Source organism: Myodes glareolus, chromosome 27 (assembly GCF_982192425.1).
Source record: "Myodes glareolus chromosome 27, mMyoGla1.1, whole genome shotgun sequence".
In the NCBI taxonomy this organism is placed as follows: Eukaryota; Metazoa; Chordata; class Mammalia; order Rodentia; family Cricetidae; genus Myodes; species Myodes glareolus.
In genome coordinates, this window is record NC_142052.1 from 29,755,619 (window position 1) to 29,776,862 (window position 21,244).

The 21,244-nt window shown below is 38.0% G+C and overlaps 1 protein-coding gene across 1 annotated transcript in view; it reads left to right on the forward strand.

Moving 5' to 3' along the window:
* LOC148117643 (uncharacterized) overlaps positions 1–20,907 on the forward strand; it is a 43,116-nt gene extending 22,209 nt beyond the window's left edge. The window contains exons 5-8 of the mRNA XM_087902357.1: positions 17,828–17,951; positions 18,145–18,205; positions 18,961–19,270; positions 19,937–20,907. Coding sequence (XP_087758483.1) covers positions 17,828–17,951; positions 18,145–18,205; positions 18,961–19,270; positions 19,937–20,851 — 1,410 coding nt within the window. The 3' untranslated portion in view covers positions 20,852–20,907. The remainder of the gene's footprint in view (positions 1–17,827; positions 17,952–18,144; positions 18,206–18,960; positions 19,271–19,936) is intronic.
* Positions 20,908–21,244: the final 337 nt, after the last annotated feature.

Below are 21,244 nucleotides of genomic sequence, written 5' to 3' on the forward strand. Positions count from 1 at the left end.
GGAGAATATTACATGTATATGTTTAGACTCCCTTTGTAAAATCTCCATGCTTCCTTTGTTAGGAAAATGACTGTTTTCTATGCCTCCTGCAGGGACAAAAATTTTCTCATTTCTCTGTCTTGGCTCATGAGATGGCTATTCTTGGTAGTCAAACTGACTACTTCTGGGATTATTGAGTACACAAAGAATTGATTATACCTGAGAGGGATTTTACTTCATTAAAGGTTTTGAAAAGGTAAACTGTTCATTCATTTGGATCATCTGAGGTGATAAGCTCCACATTTGCTTTTTTTGTTTTTTGTTTTACTTTTTTTTGAGGCAAGGTTTCACTGTAGCTTTGGAACCTGTTTTGGAACTAGCTCTCCTAGAGTCGGTTGCCCTTGAACTCAAAGAGATCTGCCTGCCTCTTTACCCAGCTGCTGGGATTAAAGGCATGCACCATCACCTCCCAGAAGCTCCACTTTTAGCTGCTTGGTGGCAGTACACACCTTTAACACCATCACTCAGGAGGCTGAGGCAGTGGGATTTTCTGAGCTTGAAACCAGTCTGGCCTACAGTATGAGTTTAAGGACTACACAGACAAATTTGTCTTAAAAAGACCAAAGAAAACAAAACAAAAACAGAAAAAGCAAACAAACAAAACAAAACAAAGCAAAGACTATGATCCACTTTTAACCTAGATCTCACCTACTGGTAGCAACTGACATTTAGAAGGATATTAAAGAAAGACACTCTCTTTTTGCTCTGGTATCCAGCTCTGGCGATCAAGTTCATTAGATTACCAGCATTAGAGTGGACTTCTTTGGAATTTTGGTGTATACTGAAAACCAGCTGAGACATTGAGCCTCATGAACTGAACAACTACTGGGTTCTTCACCTGATCTTAGATCAAAGACTGTGAAGCAATCTACTGGATTCTTCCAGTTTCCATTGAAGGGCAGCTATTTTTAAGACTACATTGACCACAACTTGTGAGACTTTCAAATAAGCCCACTTTCTACTAAAATGGTGAGATTCATTCTACCTGTCCTGTTTATGTAGAGAATCTTGAATAATGCAGCTGCATATTTTTATGTACCAGTCCATGGAGGAATGTGCTGGCTAACAGCAGTGATCATAAAGGCATTCTTCTAGCTCCATTATTCTCTACATATTCAATTTTCCACGAACACTACTCTCTTGATTGTTTTTCAATTGTCTAGAATTTGCTCTGAATTTCAGGAATAAAACTCAAACAGCCATGGAGGCTTCACCAGCCTTCTAATGAGTGAAAGATCTTTTTTGAGATCTGGTTCCTGCTTCTTTCTCACGGTTCTCTGAAATCCCTGTGACAACCTGGTAAAATGTACCTTCTGTTCATTTGACCTCAGCATGAAATCACACATCAAACATTTCCTTTTGTGATACTAAAACTATTTTAGTCGTTAATAGTCTGGGCTGCCTTCTCCATGTAGGACAGGAAATCACTGCACCCACCTAGCATAGTGTACTGTACAAGCTAGCTAGCCATGCTCTGTTCTGAGGAAAAATGCAAAGTTCCTATGGAGTGCAGGATTGTGACAGTGTCTGCGACTGGAGACAGGTGCAAGTGCTATTGAAAAGCTTATCTTGGCAGATCTAGAAAAGACCTTTGAAGGGGGCAGAGAAGAATGGACAGAAACCCTTGTGCTGTCTCTTTAAGCATACTATAGTCCTTTGGGAGGTGTTCTTGCCACTCAGGGCTCAGTAACCAATCAGTTCCTCCTGTTTACCTGTCAGTCAGTAGTGGTGCAGGGCTCTTCCTGTGACTCACCTTCATGATTGGTTTTCCACAGGAGCTGGATCCAGCAGTTTCCTGTGCTGTGGTGCATTTGCTGCTATTCAGATGAGGAACTGAGAGCTTTGGCGACCTGGGAAACAACAATATGGTGAGCGAGGGAATGCAGGCTCCAAATGGGAAAGAGCAGAGGGTAAGGTGTGGGAGACAGTGTGGTGCATTCTCCCAGGATCTGGGTGGGAACCTGCCACAATATTCTCTGTGTCGTGAAGTCCCATGCAGGTCCTTGTGGACCTGTGGGCAGACCTCTGAATAACTCACCTCTGTGGGATTCATTTGCTTAGAGAGTTGGGAGTAGGGAGCTGTGTGTATAAACATCTTTCTAGTCAATTTATGCATGCTTGATACATGGAAACAAGTTGCCAAACTCAGAGAGACCTAGTTTCTCTAGTATCTTCCTGATACTCAGTACTTTTCAGCTAACCTTCACATATAGTCATCATTAATTTTAAATTTGTGAAGGTTATCAAAGGCTTCTCATGTTTTGGGTAGCACTCCACTGCCATGCTGTAATGTGGAAGAGAAAAATTGGTGATTTATAGAGGATTTACCAATGCTTAGGAAATAGATAAGTCTCACAAAGTAGAATTTCACTGAGGGACAGTTGTGTCTAAAACAGCCAAAATTTAAGTGTAAGCTAATCAGTACTGGTAGAGATTGGGATGCTTGGGTATGCATCGTTCACCAGTATTTTGCAGATAGTAGTCTCCAAACCATTACAAAGAAGCCATCAGTGATTTAAAATTACCTCTTCTGCATATCAAAAGAGGCCTCTAACTAGCTGCTCAAGGAGGCATTATAGAGTCACAAACAACCTTAAGGCCTGGTGTGCCTTAAAGTTCCTGTTTTCTTTTTGAGAAAAGCATAGTTTTGCCAGATGGGCAATATGACATCAATTCACAAATATTTGAAAAGTAAAATAGGGTTGTGGTATGAACTGACCTGATCAATCAAGGATTCCATTTAGGATCTCAGGCAGGGAGAAAGAACATTCTTGGGAGCATTCCCTAAGGGACCAATGTATTGATAACCAAACACAGCTCTGTCTCTAAAACCAGGAATATTTTTGAAAGAGCTGTAATTGTCATGGGCTAAATCTTCCCACCATATAGAGCTATGGTTGTCACCCCATGGCCAGTATGCACTTAGTAAATGTCTTGAGATTCCCTATGTTTCCCTTGTGTAGAATTGTTTGACTAGCTTCCACTTAAATTTGTGTGATTGTTTCTACTGACTTCTGATAATTCTCCCCTTTTTTTCTGCCCCCCCCCGAAGTATAAAAGATACAGGATGTTTTTCTTCTCTCTCTATTTTTTTGTTTTCGTTTTTTGAACAGTTTCTCTGTAGGACTGAATTGACTATCCTAGACTGTCCTGACTATTCGAAAACTCACTCTGTAGACCAGTCATGCTTCAAACTCACAGAGATTACTTGGCTCTGCCTCCTGAGTCTTGGGATTGAAGGCGTGTGCCAGCACTGCCTGGCACAAGGCTATATTTCTTCAGAAGCTTACAAAGCGTAGGACACATCTTCTACAAGACCTCCTCACCCTACCTTTTTATTCTTTTTACGTTTTACTTGTCCTGCCTTTCTCATGCCCTGTGACTTTCACCTCAGAACACTGTCAGTGACAAATGCCCTGCTGTTTCAGGTCACACTTGTACTTCAGAAATCATTCTGACAGTATTTTTGATGTGTAACTTTCCCATCTGCCTAATTGTCTAGCCTGGCAATTTGTCTGTTGCTATTTTAATTCCTCAAAGTGTAACCTGGAGCCTGAACCTAAAGGACATTTACCAATAATGGCATATGTGGAACTCAAAATCTATCTTAGCTGGCTTCCCTTTGAGCAGTAGCCAGAGATGGATTCATGCCATCATTAAACCAACTGTTCTTTATTAATTTCCTAAATGTGTGAAGTGGTTTCTCAATGGAAAGGCATATCAGTTTTAAAACAGTTGCATTTTCATCTTGTTAGAAAAATTATTTCTGGGACAACTTCTGTGATATTGACTTAGAGGGCCTTGGTCTGTTGCTGTCCAGGCAATGACCTTGCTGTCCTCCATATTATAGATTCAAAGTTCTTAAATAAAAAGATGTTACAACATCACAGCTTTAAAATTATGCATTTGAGTCATGTCGTTGACTATCCAATGGAGTCACAGGAAAAGGATTTGCATATGGGGCATTCCTTCTGTCTTCAGATCAGAATAGGAGGAATAGTTTATCATGTACACTGCAGGGGACACAACATGGGCAATCAGCTGTTGGTGCCACCATTATGAAAGAAAGGGCACAACTGTAGTAGGGGAAGTGATTTTGTAATTTCTAAATATGTTTTATTTTAATTAATTCACTGCTAATGAATACAGAGCAGATAGGGAGGGGTGAACACTTTGGGAAGGTTATTGTGAGCCAATGAATATTGAATTTGCAATTAGGAAACAATCCTATGAAGACATGAATGATCTTGCTTGACACCGTTGAGTCTGCTCAGAGATTTGGAAAACAGGCCATTGACTGGAAACTCTACTTGTCAGGTTTTAGATCTCCGCAGCCAACATATGCATATGGACAACACCAATCTATCTCTTATTTATGATGTCCTCTCTCTTAGCTAAGGGCCTATTCTTTTTCAAAGTCAATAGAGCAAAGTTTCATTTAATCTTAAAATCTAGTATTTTTTTTAGCACTTTAGAAATCACATATTGGAATCATTTTCAAATATTTAATTTAAGTGTATTGCTGTTCTTTATTTGTTTCTGTTCTCCAATGTTTCTAAGTCATTACTAGTTTCATTTCATTTCTCTCCTGATGGTGACTGTTGATTTCTGTGTAGAGCAGTGTCTCCTATAGTTTAGCCTTGCCTCTTGCTACTTAACTGAGAATCATTTTGAACACCTAAGCCTGTCTGTATTGCCCAGTGCTTGGAAAAGAAACATGTAGCTTCTTCCAGGTTTGGCCTTGACTAGCAATGAGAAAGAAAAATAGAACAGTTAATGAGTGTCTGCTGGTCTTTCTGGCTTTTATTTGGGACTAAGAAGAAGAGGGACCTGTGCAAGGATTGAGCTCATTGACCAACTTTGAAGCTGTGGAGACACAGCGCAGAATGGGAGAAAGTGGAGGGTGAGAGCTTTTCTCCTTCAACATTAGTTGAGGTTCCCTATATGGAATCAGCAGTCTATTGTGGATGCAGTATGATTATCCTGATTGACCATTGTTGGCCATGCACAGACCCTAGCAATCAAGAATCTGGGGAAGTTACAGACTTTATCTTTAAATGTAATTGTTATATTTATAGTAGATCATCCAAAATAGAAGATCTGAGTCAAATGTATCGATCCTGCCAAACAGAACTGTTATTTTTCTGGATTAATATGTTCATCTTTAGAGAAACTATATAAGACATCTTTAATGGGCTCTAATACAAATCCCTTGTTTCTGGAGAACATGACAATAAAGTCTGTTTCAACTTTTCAAAGTGATTTTTGTGATTAAACCTGTATCATACTCACATTCTCTTCACTTCCTCCAAGCCCTAACATGACCCTAATTGTTTTCTAATTCCTGCTTTGCTTTTCTTTAACAACAGTTCCAGAGTAACAACAGTTATACAGTAACAGTAGTTACTTTATGAATGTGACTTGTGTTAGTCTACAGGATTTCCCATCTCTATGGCAATGGGATGGCTGCACTGGGAAGTGAGTGTACACTGGAATGTGTGCACATAGGAGCCTGTGCTTTGGATGAGGAACAGGATGTGCTCTAGGGGAGTGGAATCATGTGTACTACAATAGAGAGTGAACTAGGGAACTGTCTGCTGGGCTGGGAGGGCAGCACTGAATGACCTGCGCAGTCTGATTCATTTGATCTCTAATCATCTTGAGGGGAGCTGCTAATATGCTGAGGCCCAGCTGGATGACCCTAAGCCAAGTAGGGATTCTGGGAAGGGTTGGCAATCAGGAGTACTAGTGGCAGGTTAGTGGGTTCTTTCCATGTTTCTCTTCTGACTCTGCAGTAGGAAGACCACAAGCTATACCATGTTGAGTAGAAGGAGTTCAGAGCAGGTCTGTTGAACTGTCATTTCTGCTGTGACTTGGATGGACCATGAGACAAACTGTAGTTATGTTTTTCCATGTGGTTCCTGTTAGCTGGGGCCTTTGTTCTCTGAGCCTCCTTGTATGTAGATTTACAGGGTAAAGGGAGACTCTGCAGATGCTCTGGAAATGGAGACTATGATGCAGGTAGTGTCACTCTCCAGGGTATCCACATGGGCACTGCTTTTGTTGTGCAGTGGGAAGTGAGAGATTAGAAAGCTGAAGGTCTAGATTCCAGAAGTTTTGAATACCTAATTCTAATTTCAGGTTTGTGTTATAAAGGTTTTAAAAAGTTTGGTAACTGGTAGAAAAATGGTGATATCAAACTTCTCACAGCAATGCATGTTTAGAAAGTTTTTACCATGATGTTGCTGCTAACCACAATGATGTAATGCAGTGAAGCTTAGTTGCAGAAAACCAAAGGTATTTCTGATGTGCAGAGACTTCTCAGGTGTGCATTGTGTTAGACAGGTAGATAGGGCACAATCCACATCTCCAGCCATATTCCATGTAGCAGGAAGCAAATTTTAAATTATTTTTTGGTTGTTTTGGATTGGTCATCAGTGGGGCTGCATTTCCCAGAAACCAGAAGAAAGCATGATGGGCAGAAGAGCCATTGAAAGAAATCTCCTCCATTTGAAAGATAGCATCTGTATCATGAGGCTTCTTTCTTTAGAAGAAATCAGTACCTTGGGGCATCAGAAATAACAGTTTAAGGACCATTTTGAAAAAAACTTTGTATAAATTGTAAAGTTTGTGATTATTTAATTTCTGTTCACATATTATCAAAGGCAGCTGAGTAACATTGGTCAAGTTCACATTTTTTCTTACCTAGTTTTCTTTGGTCTTTTGATTTAAACTTCAGAATATTTCACTGCTTTTGTTCTTTGTTTCTCTCCAACCCTATTATTCTTTTACAAATTTTGTACACATTCTTGATTGATGTGTATTTGTGGAAAGTAAAGAAGTCTTATTATATGAATCTGTTTTTCTGTAATGTATGATGTAATTTAACTATATTATTCATTTTCTTTAAAATGGTAGACTTTCACCAATTTTGTCCAGAAAGTCTCTTATGTGATCAGTTTCTTAAGTTTTGTTTATTGGTATAGTTACTGTGGAGAGACTCAATTTTTTTTAAATCTTAGATGCCTGCCTCTTTCCATTTACTGGTACATGTGTGTGTTCCAGTTGCTGCTATCTTTGTATTTGAATCTGTGCTACTAAAGTGTGGGTATGATCCCCTTGAGCATTCTTTGTGTTTCCACTGTGAATGTAGCTTTGCATTCAGCTTTCCTGTTGTAAATTGCCAGAAAAAGTTATTTGATTCCATTCATGTAATTGTGAAAATTTAACAGACACAAAATTTTAATTTTGATGCAGCATTTTCCTAAGGATTACTTCTTTACTTCTTTATTTATTTATGATTTATTTTTCTTGTTTTTATCAATCTTAGATAGACTTGACCTATTGAAAAGATTATTTTATGTCTTGACAAGTGGCTCAGCACATATTCCTTTTGTAGATGACCTGAGTTCAGATAATTACACTCAAGATGGGAGGTTACTAAATCTCTACTATTCCCAATCCAGCAGATCTGACAGCCTCCTTTTTTGTATGTCACCTGTATACATATTCAGGACATTCTCTCTTATACACAAACATACACAAGAAATAGCAGTAACCTTGTTTTCAAAAGCGCTTGTGACTTATAAAGTTGGAGCAAAGGAAGTTGCTTTACATGTACCCTGATTCTTCAAAAATCTATTTTGAAATTTGTTTTAAAATATTTTTTATTTTCTCATTGTGATACAGATTTAGATTCAATCTAAATCTATACACTTCCATGAACTTGTATTCAGAATATTGCTAATGCTATTTGATCCTTAATTATTCATTTTAAAATAGTTTCTGGGATAAACAGTTTTAGTTGTCACTTATTGATCTTAGAGCTTCCATTTTCTGGCATGTCTGTGCTTTTCACTTGGTGCTTTCTTCATGTTTGATTTTTTGCTGCTGTTGACCTTGAAGTCCAACACCAGGAAGAGTTGCTCCAAGAGATCGTCTCTCACATCACAGTTGATGTAAAAGCATGAGAAATTTAGTAATTCTGTCATGACAGGTTCTTTCATCATTTGAGAAATGAGAAAGACCCTGAGTAGCTGGTACAGGCTATTTGTAAAGCAAAAAGACACAGAAACAAGGGGGTGTCTGGGGTTGAATTTTAACTATTATGAATGTCTTATTTAAAAGATTATTACCAATAATTGGCTGGAGAGTGGTTGCCAGATCAGATGAGGTAAGAGGGAGCATCTGAGGGTTACTTTGCCCCTTTCCCAGGGACTGAGTCAAGACAGCAGGAATGGAGTCAACACCTAAGGGTTATCTTGCCCCTATTTAATAACTGAGTTCTATTTGGAAAACCTTCACAAGGACTCAGGAAGATGATGGAAAGTTCCCAACATTTTAGTATGTGCCTGTGTAGTTGTTAGATTCCCAGGGATTGGGCACAGCACTAAGGAACTGAGGCTGAGAGGACTCAGCTTAAAGTTCTACACTGCTGAAGTCATTGGCAAGATTAATACATTGTCTTGGTTCTCTAAAACCTTCTCAGATATTATTGTGTCTGTGTGCTAATTTGCCTCAGCTGTCCACATGACAAAACCTAGGTTCACTTGAGGGAACATCAATTAAGCATGTCCTTAGATCAGAATGTCTGCTCTCTGCTGAAAGAAATTGTATTGATTGTTGATTGAGGTTGGAAGATCTTCCACTGAGTTGACAATGTCTCTAAGCAAGTGGGCCTGGGCTGATTAAGAGAGCTAGCTAAGCACAAGACAGTGACAAAGAACAAGAGAAAACCAGTAACAATGGTTCTGCATATTTTGCCTTCAGTGATTATCTCGAGTTTCCATCCTAAGCTCCCACAATGGTGGACTCTGACTTAGGGGTAACAACCAAATAAACCCATTCATTACCAGAGTTCCTTTGCTAAGATAATCACAGCAACAGAGATGAAAGTAGGAACAAAAAGTGGTACCTCAAAAATGATTTTGTTGCTGCAATGGACTTGGAAATATGGACTTTGGACGAATTTTGAAGATATCGAGACTTTGGATGACAAAAGTCAGGGAAAGCTCTACACAGAGCATAACTGACTGTTCTTGTAGGACCTGAAAGCCTGGAATGTTGACAGTGCTGGCAGGCAGTGGAGGTCAAGGTCATAGGATTTTAGTGGGCAAAATTCCCTACAGGAAACAAAGAGTTGATCTGTCCTATTGCTCCTGAGATATCTGTATCTGAGTGTTTTTTGATTAAGTCAATGGCTACTGGGGCACAGTGTGACTTCCAGTTCCAGACAGATTGATGTACTCACTCAGGCAGAGGCATTCAGGCTAATTTGTGTTTCTCTTTACAATCCCTTAGTAGTCAAGGAAGCTTGAAAGCTTTAAAGGGCAACTGCTGTGAGACAATGAACTTGTGTTCCCTGGATAGCTTACAATCTTCATGGCATCCGGGGAACTATAACTGTATTGAGCCCAGGAATTGCCATTAAGTTCTGATTCTGCTAAATATATAAAAATTCTGATTGCTTTCAATAAGCTTTTATAGCCTCATCTAGCTTTGGACCCTCCAGCCCAAGCCCGGCCTCATTCCTTGTGGCTCTATTAGGTGATATTGGTCTGGTAAGTAAGTACAGGTGCTTAGAAGACTTTATAAAAATTTTCCTAGAGATTATTTTTGTGATCCTTTAGCCCCAAATATTTCTTAATATTTCCATGTGCAAAGAAAGCTATTAAGGCAGAATTAAAAAGTAATAGCCTGATATCTTAGAAAAAAATTATTTCTGTTGAATAGTTGTTACTTCTGACTCCTTTACGTCTACAGTGGAAAAGAAACACAAAAAAGGAATGGAAAGAAAGCATTAGGTAATTTCAGATGACAGTCCAGTGATGACAAAGAGGGATTTTCAAGGATTTAGCACCATTAAAGGGAAGACCCTTGCTCTGCATTGAAAACCAAGCAATGTGCCCTACAGTGTAAGACTGTTTCCAGCTAATCTCTTAATTTATGGAAGGTATATGCAACAAAATTCCTTATCTCAGGGTAACATCATACAGAACCTGTAGTAAATTTTATTCAAACTTGGTGGAATACCCCATATGGTCTGTCCAGCAGAATTCAGTTGGGGTTCCCTAGGAAGGGACACTGAGAGGGAGGAAAATTTAGATGAAGAGAAATGAAGACACAAACATAGGTTAGACCAGGAGGACTGAAGGCCAATACCAAACAGCTCCGAGTTTATTTCTCAGATACCATATATACTGTTTTTAAATAATGTTCAGTCTGTGAATCTCGTAAATGTCTCCCTACAGTTGTCATCAATTGAGAAACAAAATCTTGAAACAATTCATCTTGTCTCAGTTCTATTTTAGACAATTCTTTCCAGTGCCAGGTAATTTTTACCAGGCCTTTTTTTGCTAGAATATAAAGTTGAGCATATACTGTCATATCAAATTTCAACTGATATTCTAAATCTCTATAATCACCTTCTTCTGCTCACATGTCAAAATTAACAGGAATTTTTTTTAAAAAAATTTATGGTTTATTTAACTTTATTTTATGTGCATTGGAGTAAAGGTGTCAGATCATCTGCAACTGGATCTTCAGACCGTTGTGAGCTGCCCCGTGGGTGATGGGAATTGAACCTGGGTCCTCTGGAAGAGCAGTCAGTGCTGCCAACCACTGAGCTCTCTTCAGCCCCAGACAGGCATGTTTTGAGCTTTGTTAATATTAGCTCTAAGTTCACATACTCATGGAAGTATGATTCCACAATACATAATCTCCTCCAGGCAAACAAGCTTTAGTCAATTTTTTTCCAATCCACAGGAGAGAAAGCTTCAACTGGTATTGCCTACAAAATTGCTTGAATAAATGAGAGGTTTTGGCCTATATTGAGAACCAGCATTTTTTAGTACTTTAAGTTGTGTAAAGGCTAAAGGTGTGTGAACTCTCAGAACATTTCCTTGAGCATCCTGATGTTTTATAACTGGAAATAAGTTAGATCCTTGAGTGACTTCTTTCTTGGCTCTTTCTTAATACTTCCGTATAATGGGCTAATAGTCGAAGTCTGTTTAGAATTTGCAGGCTTCTGGACCATAGAGATTATAGGAAATTTTCTTTCTTAATAGTATAATCCTCAGGAGAATCTACATCTGTCTCTTTTCTGGGGGAGGCGAGGAAGTTCTCCTTCTTGAATTTCTCCATGAACTCCTTTGTGAGATCCTTCATGAGTTGTTTTTATTTTTGCCTGGAAGAAATTTGGACTCCTTCCTGATTTTGTATTTAAAGAGTCTATCAGATTAATCAGTCCCTTAGTCTCTGACTATATTTCACCTCTCTTAGATCATTTATACAACTGTTCTTCAACATTCATAAATACTGTGGGAAATCTGAATCAGGACATTTAGGAGTCCCTTTTCTTGATTTCACCTCATTATCAGGAACCTCTCTTTTCAATTTTCCCTCATCATCATAATCTGGGGTGACATCATCAGATGACTTTACAGAAGCATTTGCACTAAACAGTTCCTTCACTGAAACAGAACCTTAGTTTTCCTTTTCTTCAGTTTGGGTACAATTTATGTCTTTCAGGACCAAGATCTAAGCTGTCATGAATAAGTGTTGAGAGGCTGATAATATCTACTGAAATGTTCTTTGAACCATGTACATCATAATATTGCTATATTTTAACTCCAATACACCCCCTCATATCTACAATGAAGGTTCCCTGTTCAAGAAACCAAGGAGAAATTCTTTCAATAAATTTCCAAAATTTATACAGTTGCTGACACAATACCTTAGAACCTTTCAGTTTTAAAATATAACTAAATAAATGTACAAAGAGCTTTTGGCTGTTTTTTGTCCCATAGTTACTTTTTACATTTATATAAAAGTTACTTCTCATTCAAGATACGTCTTTCCTTATTTTACACTTACATGGCAGTTACTAAATTATTTTTTCATGCTGCATAGCTAATCTCTTTCATCTTGTATATAAACTCCAGCATTAACTTTCCTGTGTATTTACAACAATTGCTTCCTGAGAAAGCTCACTGCAGATCTCCCTTTAACTGAGTACTGAGTACTTGTCTAAAGTTGCCAGATCCCCTGGAACAGGAGTTACAGACAGTGGTGAGCTGTCACATGGTTGCTGGGAATTGAACTCAGGACCTCTGGAAGAGCAGTCATGGCTCTTAATTGCTGAGCCATCTCTCCAGCCCCAGAGTTCTGCATTTAGTAATCACACAAACACCCCAAGCTAACAACCAAAACATGCATGCACAGGGCATATACAGACCTGTTCATGTTCCATGACTGGCTCATCATTCTGTCTGAGACACTATGAGACTTGTTTTGTTGATTCTGTAGGTTGGTTTTCCTGGGTTCCTCAACCCCTCCAGATCCTACATTTTTTATCCCTTCTTTCCACAGGATTCCAAGAACTGTAGGTAATGTTTACGTAGGGATCTCTGCCTGTGCAACCATCAGCTGCTGGAAGAATTCTCTCTGGTGACATTTGTGCTAGGAATCAATCTATGATTTTAGATACAATTCATTTCATTTCTTTTTTCTCATTTATTTGTATTTAGTTCTACCCTAATTCTGGAAGCCATCAAGTTCTGGTTTCTGGCCATCCTACCATTTCCCTTGTCCATTGCTCCTCCCCTCTCCAGTCCTAAGAGCAGTCAGGGTTCCCTGCCCTATGGGAAGTTCAAGGTCCTCCCCCCTCCATCCAGGTCTAGGAAGGTGAGCATCCAAACAAACTAGGCTCCCACAAAGCCCGTCCATGCAGTGGAATCAAAACTCAGTGCCATTGTCCTTGGCTTCTCAGTCAGCCCTCATTGTCAGCCACATTCAGAGAGTCCAGTTTGATTACATGCTCCATGACTCCCAGTCCAGTTGGCTTTTGTGAGCTCCCATTAGATCAGTCCCACCATCTCAGTGGGTGGACACACCTAGCATGGTCCTGACTTCCTGCTCGTGTTCTCCCTCCTTCTGCTCCTTGTATGAACCTTGGGAATTCAGTCCAGTGCCACAATATGGGTCCCTGTCTCTATCTCTATCCATTGCCAGATGACGGTTCTATGGTGATATGCAAGATATTCATCAGTGTGGCTATAGCATAAGGCCAGTTCAGCCACTCTCTCCTTTGCTGCCCAAGAAACAAGCTGGGGACATCTCCTTGGACCTAGGAACCCCTCTAGAGTCAAGTCTCTTGCCAATGCTAAAATGGCTCCCTTAATTAAGATATCTACATTCCTGTTCCCATATCCACCCTTCCTCCATCCCAACCATCCCATTACACCAAACTCCATCCCATTTCCCACATCTCCTGCAAAAAGCTCCATTATTTCCTCTCATCTCTCCTTCATATTCTTTATCTCTGTCCCTTGCTTACCTGATCTTTCCTGTTCCCATCCCCACCTACCTCCAGTGCACCCACAAAATCTATTCTATTACGTCTTCCCAAAGAAATCCATGCATGTCCCTCAGAGTCATTTTTGTTACTTAATCTTTCTGCATCTATGGCTTGAACTGTGACTAACTGTGATTCCTATGGTTGTACTTTACTTAACTGCTAATATGAACTTATAACTGACTATATCATATTGGTTTATGTGCTTCGGGGTTGCTTCACTCAGGGTAAAAAAAAGTCCTGGAAGTAGACAGCAACCAAATAATTCAAATATGGTGGAGTACACCTCTAAATGGAATACTCAGTAGAGGAATTTAAAAAAGATGAGACACATTTAAAAATATGTTCACTCTCATTAGCCATTAGGAGATTTCCTCATAAACTTGACAGAAAGGATGAGTTCAACAAGTGACAGCTAATGCTCCAAAGTTGTGGAGCAAGGGGACTCATTGCTCTTGCAATGCAAACTTGTCCAGCCACTCTGGAAATCAATATGCAATCCTCAGAATATTGGGAGTCAATCTACCCCAAGACCCAGGTATACCACTTTGTGTATATTCATAAAGCATGCTATTCCATCCTACCACATGGACACTTGCACGACTCTGTTCATAATAGCCAGAAACTGCTGTGTCTGTGAGAGATTGTGTTGATTGATGATTGATGTAGGAAGCCCCAAAGAAGGTGGAACTGTGCTGTGATTTGGATCATTCTGAGCATAAGGTAGTGACTAGGCAAGAGAGAAAGGCTGTAAACAGTCTTTGCCAATGGTTTTTGCCTTCAACTGTTAGCTTGCAGTTTTTCCTACTCTTTTTCCAAAATGATTGAGTGTGATTTGACACAATCAATGAAATAATTCCATTTATTGCCTGAGATGCTTTCAGTTTGAGGATTTAATCACAATAGCATAAAAGCTGGTTAGCACAAACAATTACAACACAATAGTTGATTTTGTTTGTCGGTAGAATATAGGAATGATGACTTTTCCAAGAATGTGGAAGATATCAAGATTTTTATGTGACAGAAAATAGAAACCTGAACATAACTAACTCTTCTTGTAGGACTAGGAAAATGAAAATGTAATGGCAGAAAGTGGGTATTGAGATCATAGAATTTCAGTTGAAAATAAACTTGATTAAAAAAAATCAAGCCTGAGGTCTTTGTCTGATTTTTTTTAGTTTTGTTTTCCAAGACAGGATTTCCCAGTGTAACAGTCTGGTCACAAACTCAGAGGGATTCACCTGCCTCTGTCTCCCCAGTGCTTGGCTTAAAAGCATGTGTCACCACCATCCAGACGTTTTTGTGATATATTGGCTCTAAAATTTTTCTTACTCTGCCTATGCTCTGGAAATTTAGTAATGCCAAATTATAAATAAAGTAATGGGCTGATGTCTTAAATGGAATATTGAAGCTGTTCAATAGTTATGACTGATGAGTCATTTAGGTGTACAGTAAAAAGAAACAAGTAGGGCAGAAATAAATGAAAATGAAAAGGTAGTTTCAAAGGGCATTTTGTGTTAAAACAGGCAAGAAGTTTCAAAGAGTTTATCATTACAGAAAAGACATTACTGTGCAGTGGAAGCTTATCAAGGTGCCCTAAGGGTAAGACTCCATACACATAAGCCTTCAATTCAGGGAAGGTTGAGCAACGTGATTCATAGTCTCCGGAAGCTACTTCATTCAAAACCTTCTGCACCTGTGGTCCAAGCTCGTTAGTGTTCTTTGCAATTAAGAAATCCAACATCTCAGCATCACCAATCATGTGTTGGTTTTGGGAACATGAAAGAATCAAAATTTAAGATCATGGCTTTTTAGTGTATGGTTGCAGTTTCCATTTTTGCAGTCATCTATATTTATTTTACAGAGTAAGAAGCCCAATAAGGAGATAGTGAGAGTTCATTTAATGAAGCTGTCAGGACTGAAGCTGGGTGTGGTGATGTTGGTTGTTTCTTTTCTTCTCTTGTTCCTTTAGGGCCTGCCACCTAAATTCTCAATGAAATTTCACACATGGAGGCTTTTTTAAATAAATGTTTGACTTTGACTTGTTTCAAGGCATGTTGTTTCTAACTTAATTGTTCTCTCTACATTTCCCCCTGGCCTTTATCTTTATTCCTCTCTTTATTTCTTACTCCATCACTAGCTGTGTAGCTGGATCAAAGATTCCTGTTGTTCTCTCCTTTTGTTGCCTCTTCTTTCTTTTTTCCTCCCAGATTCCCCCACCCCCATTTATTCTCTTTTCCTGGCAGCCCTGCCTATCCTTTCTTGTCATGCTATTGGTCATTTAAATATGTTTTAGACTAACCAGATATTTTAAATAGGAAAACCATCACAACTTCACAGAGCTAAGCCAATGCAGCACTTCTTTGCATCATTAAAACAAATGTTCCACAGCATATATAAATAAAACACATTTAAAAATGTTATTTCACAACACACTGGGTTACATTTTGAGCCCAAAGATGTTAAGATTCCTAAGTTATGACACAACTTCCCTGGAGACCTAGCAGCTTATAGTGAGTGGAAGGTACCAAAGAGAGAAATGCATGAGAAGTTGTAAGGATAGGGCCATTTAAGTCATTTGAAATTGAAGCCCATACATCTGACCAGAGAGGTACAGGATGTGACATTTGTCTTGCTCTGCTTCAGTCTTGTCTTGGTCCTATCTTTCCTTACTGTGTGTTTATTTTTCTCTTTTGGAATGTTAATGTTATTTTCTGCCATTGATGTTAGAAATAGGTAACATGTTTTCAGGTTTTATACAATGTTGTTGTCAACAGAACATCTTGAGTGCCAGAGGAGACATTACACATTTGGACAGTGTAGGGACCCATTGTAGATGATGATCATTAAATGTCTATCCTTGAAATGACTAAATGCATTTCTTTCATTGTTGACCATGAACCAATAATGACTGGGTTCATGATGCACTTGACTGAATGAACAACCTCCCAGAAAAGATCATGTATTTGAACAAGTTTCTCTCCTTGGTGGCTTTCTTTCAATTTCCTGTGAAGAAGAAATTCCTCATTGTATGTAATAAGTCTCAAAACTCACAACTAATTTCCTGACATTTACATCTACTCTTTTATGCTAGTCATTAATTAGACAATTTCCTACTTATACTGAAATGCTTTTGCTATCATTATAGGCTTAATCTCTACATTCCATATCTTACCTGTATTCTATAGGTAAAAAATGAGATATAGCAGAAGGAGTTGCTTTGAAAAAGTTTGGCAACCTGCTATTGCAATTGTTTTGTCTGCTTGCCTAATTACCCCTTACTTTGCAGCTCCAAATTCCTGAAGGTAAAGGGAGGCATCATTTTTATATTATATGGTGATTGCCCTGGAATATAGGTTTTTATATGTCAGGTATATACTGCTGTGCTGAGCTTCATGCATATCTTGAAATTTAGAATTTGAAAGTGGGTATCACTCTGATTCCCAGGATGTCATGTATTTATGACATTAATACTCCCTGTACATTCTGAGTCAGTTAATTGCATGTACATGAACTTTGTCTGGCTTGTTACACTTGGTTTGATTTTTTTAAATCTATATGACTATTTTATATGTCTGCATGGATATTCATTACATGGGTACCTGGTCCTCAAGGTGATCAAAAGATCTCAGAATTCCTGATCAAAGAACAATGGAAAGTTGTGATCCCCATCTAAGTACTGGAAAATGTGCCCACCTACATTCAAGACCAGCAAGAACTCTAAATTACTCTGCGCTCTCTCCAGGCCTGTGTTAATTATTTATGAACAACATTTATATTTCTAGTGTTTTCTTCTGCCCATTTTAACTGCTTTATACACGAAGTTGCTTTCTACAAAATGTTATTGAAATTACAGTTTAAATTAAGGCACTTCAGATATCTGGATGATGGATACAGAACTGGAGTGAATGCAGAATTATTTGTAAGAACTTCAATAAAAGTCTTTCAGTTCTTTCTATCTCATTTCTTTGTTTCACTAATTTTTGAATGGAGATGTTGTCTTAATGTGTACTTCCACCTGTCCTGGACCTGACTGCATAAGCTTGACTGGCATTCAACTAAGAGACAAATATACCCACCTCTGTTTTCTGAGTGTTGTGCTTATAGACACAATACACCCAGTGTGTCCATATTACTTTTTTGTGTGGTCTGTAACTCTTCATACAATTTTCTCATGCATACTATATATTGCTGTTCTTTTTTGTTGTCTATTCCTCTCAATAGACATTGCTGTTATGAGGTGGTATCCCATATAAAAAGTAGAGAAAAGACAGAGTTGATTCTGCTTTTCAATTTCCTTCAAAATGACTGTCTATGTCATGGAATAAGAGTTAGGAACACAGGATCATATGTCTATACTCTGAAAGAAGTACGCTTTTCCAACTTTGTCACTGTCATGCTTTCCATTTTACACATTTGTGATATATTTTAAAGGCAGTGACCAATGAAGATGTGTATATCAACTTCACTCAGGAAGAGTGGGATTTGTTGAATCCTTCCCAGAAGAATCTCTATAAAGAAGTAATGCTGGAGACCTACAGGAACCTCATTTCTATAGGTAAAAATGAATTTCCTTCATGTTTCAGAATATGGAAACAACTTTTCCTTGGATAAGGATGTTGTTCTGCAATTTGATTTAGAAAGAAGAATGAGATGAATAAAGCAGCCATAGTTCTTAGGTGCACTTAAGATAATAAGCTAAATGTTGAACATTGTTAAATGATATGACATATTCTGGCCCTGTATTTTAGGATACATTTGGGAAGACCATAACACTGAAGAACATTGGCAATGTTCTAGAAGACATGCAAGGTAATTTTCATGTGCAAATTGATAACAATGTTGCTCTGATGAGATTGCACTTTTTCCTAGAACTTTTAAATAAAAGCAGCAATGCAAATAAGCACAGCTTTAAGTGCATAGATGGTTATTAAATCCTCACAAATTCATATACCCTAATTTTATGTATGTAAATTATTCTTCCTATCCTATGTATATATAAGCTTATGAGCATAGGGATATGGAAAGATTTAACATACCTTTCCTTAGAACAAACATAAGATAAGAAGTAGTTCCCATGTAGAGTATGCTTCTTGAATTTGTTTCAAGTATACAATACTGGTGGTTTTCTACCATCATTATTAATATATAAACTTTACAAAAAAGCCCCATGAGTTTTAGGTTTGTGCAAATACATCTAAATGTCCTAGTTCACTTAGCAAATATATATGATTCACAGTATAGTAAAATTTATGAATGCAGTAAACTTGGTAAATCTCTGAGTGTATTCAGTTGTCTTCAAAGATGTGAATAATATCATATGAAATTTTATTATAAATGAAAATATGTAAACCATGAAACAAAGAAATTTATCATTATACTTATTTTCCTAGATGCAAACTGACCCTCTAATTATAGAGCAAGCATGATTTTAAACAGAAATATGAAATCTTAATACCTAATTCCTTTTAGAATTAGAACAAGTTATAAAATTAATTCTTAGAGATAAAAGGTTCAACAGTGTCTTGAATGTGATAAAGCTTTATGTGTGCCAATTATCCTTGCAGGATTAAAAGAAATCAAAATGGTGAGAAGAAACTTTCAGTGTATACTGACTGTGTTAAAGCCTTGTCTTATGAGACTCACCTTCTATGGAATGAAAAAACACATACTGGGCAAAAACACTCTAAAAGTAAGCAGTGTGATAAAGCCTTTGCTTATCATACTCATATTCAAGTGCCTAAAAGAAAACACACTGGAAAAATACCCAATGAATTCAGTCAATGTGACAAAGAGTTTGTTCTTTATGAAATTCATCAAAGTCATAAAAGAATACATAATGGAGAGAAACCCTATAAATATAATCAGTGTGCCTATGTATGTCAAACTGATCTTCAAAAACATAAAATGATACATAATGGAGAGAAAATCAATGAATATAATCAGTTTGTTAAGGCCTCTGTAGATCAGAGTAATCTTCAAAATCAGAAAAGAACACATACTGGAGAGAAATCCTATGAATGTAATCAATGTGGTAAGGCTTTTGCAAATCAGAGTTATCTTCAAAAGCATAAAAGAAGACATAGTGGAATGAAACCCTATGAATGTAATCTGTGTCGTAAGGCCTTTGCTGAAAACTATGCTCTTCAAAATCATAAAAGAACACATACTGGAGAGAAACCCTATGAATGTAATCAATGTGGTAAGGCCTTTGCCCAGCACAGTTATCTTCAAAAGCATGAAAGAATACATACTGGAGAGAAACCCTATGAATGTAATCAATGTGGTAAGGCCTTTGGATTTCACAGTGATCTTCTAATGCACAATAGAACACATACTGGAGAGAAACCCTATGAATGTAATCAATGTGGTAAGGCTTTTGCAAATCAGAGTAATCTTCAAAAGCATAAAAGAAGACATAGTGGAATGAAACCCTATGAATGTAATCTGTGTCGTAAGGCCTTTGCTGAAAACTATGCTCTTCAAAATCATAAAAGAACACATACTGGAGAGAAACCCTATGAATGTAATCAATGTGGTAAGGCCTTTGCCCAGCACAGTTATCTTCAAAAGCATGAAAGAATACATACTGGAGAGAAACCCTATGAATGTAATCAGTGTGGTAAGGCCTTTGGAATTCACAGTGATCTTCTAAAGCACAATAGAACACATACTGGAGAGAAACCCTATGAATGTAATCAGTGTGGTAAGGCATTTACAACTCAGAGTAATCTTCAAAATCATAAAAGAACTCATACTGGAGAGAAACCTTTTGAATGTAATCAGTGTGGTAGGGCCTTTGTCCAGCAGAGTAGTCTTCGAAAGCATAAAAGAACACATACTGGAGAGAAACCCTATGAATGTAATCAGTGTGGTAAGGCCTTTGCTGAAAACTGTGCTCTTCTAAACCATAAAAGAACACATACTGGAGAGAAACCCTATGAATGTAATTATTGTGGTAAGGCCTTTCCAGCTTACAGTGATCTGAAAAGCCACAAAAGAACACATACTGGAGAGAAACCCTATGAATGTAATCATTGTGGTAAGGCCTTTGCACATCACAGTGTTCTTCAAAGGCATAAAAGAACACATACTGGAGAGAAACCCTATGAATGTAATCAATGTGGTAAGACCTTTGCCCAGCACAGTAATCTTCAAAAGCATAAAAGAACACATACTGGAGAGAGACCCTATGAATGTAATCATTGTGGTAAGACCTTTGCCCAGCACAGTGTTCTTCAAAGGCATAAAAGAACACATACTGGAGAGAAACCCTATAAATGTAATCAGTGTGGTAAGGCCTTTGCCCAGCACAGTAATCTTCAAAAGCATAAAAGAACACATACTGGAGAGAAAACCTATGAATGTAATCAATGTGGTAAGGCCATTGCATATTCAACTAGTCTTCAATTGCATAAAAGAAAACATACTGAAGAGAAGGAAACCCTACGAATGTAATGAGTGTGATAAGGCCGTTGCAAGTTGCAGTTGTCTTCAATTGCATAAAAAACACATTCTAGAGAAAAACCCTATGATTGTAATCATTTTGGTAAGGCGTTTGCAAAACACAGTCATCTTCAAATATTCAAAAGATCACAGAGTAGAGAGAACTACGATGAAGGTAGTCAATGTGGTTAGGCGTTTGGAGACCACTGTACTCTTCATGATAATAAAAGAACACAAAGTGTAGTGAAACTTTATGAATGTATATGTATGTAAGAAAGTATTTTCACATCTTACTCATCTTCAAATGCATAAAAGAACACAGACTGCAGAGATAACAGTGAATGGAATCTGTGGGGAATCCATGTGGATAACTGCATCCACAGAAAGCCTGAGAAAGTTTGGGAA